This window comes from Cibotium barometz, chromosome 5, assembly GCF_041138505.1.
Source record: "Cibotium barometz isolate CiBa-2024 chromosome 5, ASM4113850v1, whole genome shotgun sequence".
NCBI classification, from domain to species: domain Eukaryota; kingdom Viridiplantae; phylum Streptophyta; class Polypodiopsida; order Cyatheales; family Cibotiaceae; genus Cibotium; species Cibotium barometz.
The window spans coordinates 43,121,140-43,127,847 of NC_141050.1; the positions used below are offsets into that span (position 1 = coordinate 43,121,140).

Genomic DNA, 6,708 nt, shown 5'->3' on the forward strand with positions numbered 1-6,708 from the left:
ATTTGGAGATAATCTCGTTGCAAATCTTGGATTATGATTTTTGCTTAGGCAAAGGAGGGGTCTTTTTTTCTATTTACTTTTTCCCAGTGGGCAGCAACAGCATTTTCCTTTCTGACTGATCAGTGCAGCATTTTTTTCTCCACTCTTGCCAACGGTTTCCTGTCCTCCTCAACCATCTCTCTGAAAAACACCCCCCTCTTTTTGACAGTGCCCCCCTTCCTCCTTTTTCTACCTTGACTTGGCTTTCTCCTACCCTCACTGCACCTTGTCTGCCACCATTTATGTATGCAGTGTATCCCACATATAAAGTCTCACGTACTGCTTCGCTTTCTCCATTACCAAGACAGCTTGTTTTTTATCCAGCAGCTTCAATCCTTCTTTCATGGCCTGCCAAAGTTTCAACTGAATTTCATGGTGCTTACTGATAATTGAGCTCCATTTAAGCTCGAGCGCTTGTTTAGTGAAATTTAGTGGCTCCATTTGAACCAAATTAAGCTGCTTTTTAGTGAATTCTCACTAAAGCTGCTGTTGATTTAGTGAATTTAAATGGATATTAGGTTTATTAAAACTTAAGTGGGGGTAGGTACCACGCAGCTGTTTTTGGTAAACTATCTTCCTGATTAAGTGTTTTTTTTGCCTGGTTCTGCAAAACAGAAAGCTGAAATTGGACGCTCTGCAGAGAAAAGCGTGCTGAGCATGGCCATTTTTGCAAGTTGTTTGGGCTAACGTAAGGTAAAAAAATGCAACCCCGCTGAGGAAGAAAGCAACCCAATTAAGGAAAAAGCAACCCAATTCAGAAAAGAGGCAACCCAAATCGCCCAAATAGCAACCCAATTCTGAAGAAAGCAAAGTCAAGGTTGAGGAAAGAAGCTTTGCATTCAGAGAAGATATGGAGGCCTTTGGAGAAATGCAGGCTCCGAGGTTTTCTTTCTCTCAGGATTTTGGAATGCTGGAAACGATTGCTGCAGAGAAGCGCAAAAGGGAGCAGATGGCTATGGCGGACGAAGAAGAAGAACAAGAAGGTGACACAGATTTTTCCTTTGAATGTTCGAGCTCTGTGAGCCTTGATTTGGCCGCGGGACACAAAATGCTCTCCGCAGAGGAGCTTTTCTTCGACGGCAAGGTGCGCCCATTGGCAAAAAACTCTGCATCAGCCAAAGAAGAACCGCATCAGCCAAAGAAGGAGTTCTTGCTCTCCGTTGAGAAAGATACACAAAAATTGGCTATTGCAAAAAACTCTGATGAAAATTTGGCTATGGCGGGGGCAAGCTTCAGTAACAATTTGTCTGTGGCAGGAAGCTCTGATGAGAATCCGGTTATCGCGGGGGGCAGCTTTGATAAGAGCAGCTTGGCCATGGCGCCGGGGTTTAGTTTTGATCAGAGCTTAGCTATGGCGGGATCAACAAGCTTTGACGATAGCTTGGCTATTGCGTCTCAGAAGCATCTCAGAAGCTTCCATGTAAGCCCGCGCTGTGTTTCCATGACCATAGAGGGCTCCCGCGGGGACCCTCGCCACAGCTGCATCAGCTTGAACAGCTCTCGCTGCTCCTCTCCGTCTAGAACCTGCTCTCAACCTTCCACCACCCCAACTTCTCCCAAAGCTTCTTCACAAAAAAACTCCAGCAGCAGCAAATTCATGGACTTTCTCAAGCTCAGAAAACATCACAGTACCATCAAGGATACCTTGCTACCCTCTGCAGAGAGTTCTACCTCCAGCTGCCGGTTGCCCCGGTCCTTCTGGCCCTTCTCCAGAAGCAACTCAGCCGGTGAAAGCAAGAGCTCACCTGCTGTTTCCCCCCCTCCTAGAAGAAGCAATTCTGCAGGTGAAAGCAAAACTACAAACTCCTCCTTACTGCCCATCACCACCCCCATTAGAAGCAATGGGGAAACCAAGATAACATCAGCAATGGCCTCTGCAGGGAAGTCTCAGATAGCTCAGTCCAGTCTTCAGCAGGCTTATAAGAAGGGTTTGCCCCCACGCCCTAACCCGGGTGTCAAGAAAAGCAGCTCTTGCTTAGTACCCTCCAATTGCGGCTATGATGCCGTAGCCCTCTCATCACCATCTGCCTCGGCTATGTCCGTATCTGTGTCTGGATCGTCATCATCATCACATAGGCTCACACATGCTGCAAACAGATCAAGAGCACACATGAAACAATCGGATACCATTTCTGCTAGTAGAAGATGTCACAATGAAGATCATCAAACATTTCCATATCTTGATTCTTCCTCCACCTCACAGGGAAGCAGGGCTTCTGTCAGCCCTGGAAGGCAAGCGAGGCGTGCCATCGCCAACAATCCTGGGCGGAACCTCACCCGAGGCAGTACTGCCCAACCAAATAGAAGCAATGCAGGCAGAGGTGCAATGAGGAACCTTGATAGATGCAACAAAAATGGTGGCCCTCCTAAAGGTCTTATACGGCCAAAGGATATGCTAAGCAGAGATACCACAAGTGTAAGGGTTACTCCTGTACTCAATGTGCCCGCATGCATCACTTCATCATCCAAGTCCAAGCTCTTCAATCTGGGGAACCTTTTCCCCAAGAAAGAGAAGGCAGCCAGGGCTTACACTGTGCTACCCCCCACTGATAGCCAAAGTGGTGGCTAAGTTTGTACCAAGAGTACTTTAGAGACACCTCTCACAAACATGCAAAGTTCCATATTTCAGTCACATGGACTTTAGAATTTCTGAATTTACAAAGTTGCTTCAATGTCAAGAGAAGTCAGGAGACATCACAGCCAGCTTTGAAGGTGTGAGCTTATGTCCGTCCATCCTACGGTCTCGCGGCTTCTGCTAGGATATGCAGTGTATGGTTTTGCTGGTTGCCAATGATACCTAGTGTATGGTTTTGCCAGTTGCCATGATAACCCATTGTATGGTTTCACAGGTTGCTACCCTCATACCCAGTGTGATTTTGCTGGTTCACATGGTTGTTGCCATGATGCCAGGCATTTAACACCATTTTAAGGTCAAGGATGATGCATTGCATCATCACCCTCATCAAGTAAATGTTCAAACATTGTATGCAGAAGGATAAAACCCACTTAAGTTTCACATCCACCCCCTCAACAGCTAATCAGTAAATTCCAACAAAATCTTGAGAATGTCCTTGTATAGTGCATTGCATCATCCTCATTCTCAACTGATGTAATACATTTGTATTGGTCCCATAGTTGGCCTCCCTCCGACGACGTTTAAAATCATCATCATCATCATCTGAAGCAAAGACATGTTTAAGGTTGGAAATGTAATACAAGTTAGAAGGGACTAGTCAGACAGTGAGATGGGGAAAGAAGGGAAGATAGAATATATTCATGGGGATAAAAAATCAAGCATATTTGAAAAATTGCAACTTCAAATGTCACAGAGTTTTTAAAACAAAGCTTAATATAGTTTTTGTGTCAAATTGTTTTAAAAACTGGTTATCAAATGTTTACATAACTTTGTTGGTTTATTGAACATAGCCTTGCAAGTTTTATGTGAAGCACAATCTCATACTAGATCAATATTATTAAGATCTACTTGATGTCATTTTTTGAGAAATATACTTGATGCCATTTTTTGGCTTTGCATGCTATATGGTGTTTGTTGGTTTTTTTGTTTTTGTTTTTTTTTGGTTTGTTTTTTGTTTGTTTTTTTGTATTTTTTGTATTTTTTTTTTTTTGCTTTAGGTCAACAAGTTCTTTGATAGTAGTCCTATGGTACAATACTCCTGTAATTGAGTCACAAAAGTGAGATTTGTGAATTTTACCCAAAAAAAAATGGAAAGTAAAATCAACTTAAAAACCCTTAAACTACTTGAGAATGCTTAGTTAGCATGCATCTATCTTTTAAAAAAAAATCATATACCTAGTAAATTTATATATTTTAAAATTACTAAAAATAGCTTAAAAGTACTCTAATAGCCTTATCTTCAAAAAAGACGTGTTTAAAAAAAAATAGTCCTTAGTTTAAAAAAAGCACATTTTAGTAGCCTAAATACATATTGAAGATTTTTTGTATTGCATTTGTAGTGTGCTTTAAAAAACTTTTAAGGTATTTTCAAAGTAAAATTAAAAATTGTAAACATTTTTGCATTATGTTTTTGCATGTTATATTTTTTTTCAAACTAATATCTTGTGTTGAGAGTAATTTTCTAGTAGAAATTTCTTTTGAACCACAAAAATGTGTTTTTTAAAATAAGACTAGTGTTACTTTTAACAAAGGTATATGCAAAGGTGCATGCCTCCTATTATTATATATACAAATATTTCCATGCACATGCCATCAAGTTCAAGATGTATTGCATGTTGGCTCTGCAAGATTTATTGCATGTTGACTGCACGATTGTATATATTATTATATATACAAACATTTCCATGCACATGTCATCAAGTTTGAAATATATTGCATTGACTTGTGGGCTTCTTGTCACTCATACATTAGATGTGCACTATAAATGCAAAAAATTAGATGTGCACTATAAATGCAAATTTTTTAGATGTGCACTATAAATGCAAAAATTTACATGCCTCCAACATGACTATATATAAGGCATATAATGGAAGATACTTGGCTTGTATATTAAGCATCACTTATTATGCAATATTATGTTGCATTGTGAGGTATTGTCAAGAGCTAAGTTATCCATCTAATCAAAGTGTACTAGGGGTGAGCAAGAGAAAGCACATAATACCGTAGCAAAGTAGGTCCTTGCATAGGGATACAAATAACAGATGTGTTCAATTTGTGTACTTGGGAGCATCACACTATACATTTCCATTCATTAAATTTGTACCACATAAATGACCATTTGATTAGGAGATTGATAAGCATCCTTATATATGTAAGTACAAAATTTTAAGCTCTCAAGGAAGCTCACATCAAGCATGCAAGCGCATTGTACAAAATCAATGCTTGACTCACATTATTTGTATTTTTTGTTTTGATATGTTCAAGAATCAATTCATGGATCAACCCATCCTCATTATTTGTTTTGATATGTTCAAGAGTCATTCCATGGATCCACCCATCCTCATTGTTTGTTTTGATATGTTCAAGAATCAGTTTATGGATCTACCCATCCTCATATTTTCCCATTACAAGTTTCCCACCTCAGCTATGCTCTTGTAATAAGAGCTTGCCTCCTTGTCTATACTCCTACCATGAAAGTTTATGCAGTTGCACAGCTAATAGGTACTTTGCAAGAGCATATATATTATTTAATGAAGAGGTGGATCCAAAAATATAACACAAAAATCCTAGCCTTAAACCCCTTGCATGTGTCGACTTACCCACAATACTTTTCTTTATAGTTTTGGTGGTGAAGTATAGAATCCCTTAGATTTAATTTTCATATTTTAAGATCCATTGTGTAAAATAACCATGGTGTAGTGGATTTTGAACAAATTGAGTTTGCATGGGGGGCTTATTATTCTTCATTTGCCCATTTGATCACTGAACCACAATCTAAAGCAAAAACAAATAGTCATGAAGATAACTCTTTTTGTTGTTGGGAAGGCTACAAGAAGGTACAAAATGTCTCTCTATGAGCATGACAATATGGGACCAAACTTCTCTTTCCCATTAATTAATTAGTGTGGTATAGGTGACTTTCCCATTAATTAATTAGTGTGGTATAGGTGACTTTCCCATTAATTAATTAGTGTGGTATAGGTGACTTTGAGCATTAATAATTCTGACTATTAGGTTGGACCGACCATTTTACAATCGTGAGAAAGGGCCATTTACGATTGTGTGAGCATGGAAAATCACGACCATGAGAATGGATGGATAATCATGACCGTGAGCATGTGCAGAGTCACGACTTTGAGCGTGGGCAATCACGATCGTGAGCACGGATGGTCATGGACGTGACTGTCAAATGAAGATCACGAGTGAATCAATGATCCTGCTCGTGAGTGGAAGTTATGATCACGCCGGTGAATGAATATCTTATCTGCGAGTCTTTAACGGAGCATGCACGATTTCTAATATGGTTCAACGCTAATCTCAGTTTACTTGTCTGCTAATTGTGGTAAGGAACACACTGTTCTGTGGGGCCTTGGAGCCTAAAGAACATATATATATATTTACTTGCGAGGGATATTTTTTATTTTATTTTTTAGTGAGAGAATGCACAGACCACATGCCATATATGCATGGGGGTATTTTATGCACAGACCTCATGCCATATAGGCATGGGGGTATTGAACTCAAGAGGGATATTTTTTAGTGAGAGAATGCACAGACCACATGCCATATAGGCATGGGGGTATTGAACTCAAGAGGGATATTTTTTAATTTTATTTTTTAGTGACAGAATGCACATACGACATGCCATATAGGCATGGGGGTATTGAACTCAAGAGGGATATTTTTTTATTTTATTTTTTAGTGAGAGAATGCACATACCACATGCCATATACGCAAGGGGTATTGAACTCAAGCCGTCGCTCGCGATGTAAGGCAAGAGCCCTTACCTCCCCCAACCTCTTCCTAAAGAATAGTTGGGCTAATGAATGCAAAAATTGAATTAGCTTGTGAGCATAATATTTGTTACAAAACTACGTCCAAATGATTGAAGCGCTTCACCTATAACTTTTATCCAAGAACTCAAAAGGTTTAACAGCTTTGGTATGCTAAATTTTTTGCTCTGCACTTTGAGTGAGAACTTTGGAATATCTAAAGCTTTAAATTTCAATCATTATAATCCAAACTCTAAGCCT

The 6,708-nt window shown here is 39.5% G+C and overlaps 1 protein-coding gene across 1 annotated transcript; it reads left to right on the forward strand.

Annotated features, from left to right (window-relative positions):
* The first annotated feature begins 277 nt into the window (after nt 1-277).
* LOC147638530 (uncharacterized) lies at nt 278-3,269 on the forward strand. Its single transcript, XM_086798443.1, has 2 exons — nt 278-414; nt 655-3,269. Exon 2 carries the CDS (start codon nt 890-892, stop codon nt 2,606-2,608), a length of 1,719 nt encoding a protein of 572 aa, XP_086654569.1. The 5' UTR covers nt 278-414; nt 655-889; the 3' UTR covers nt 2,609-3,269.
* Nucleotides 3,270-6,708: the final 3,439 nt, after the last annotated feature.

Excerpts from the sequence above, each read along its gene's own strand:
- LOC147638530 (XM_086798443.1), top strand. The coding sequence starts at position 890 with ATGGAGGCCTTTGGAGAAATGCAGGCTCCGAGGTTTTCTTTCTCTCAG.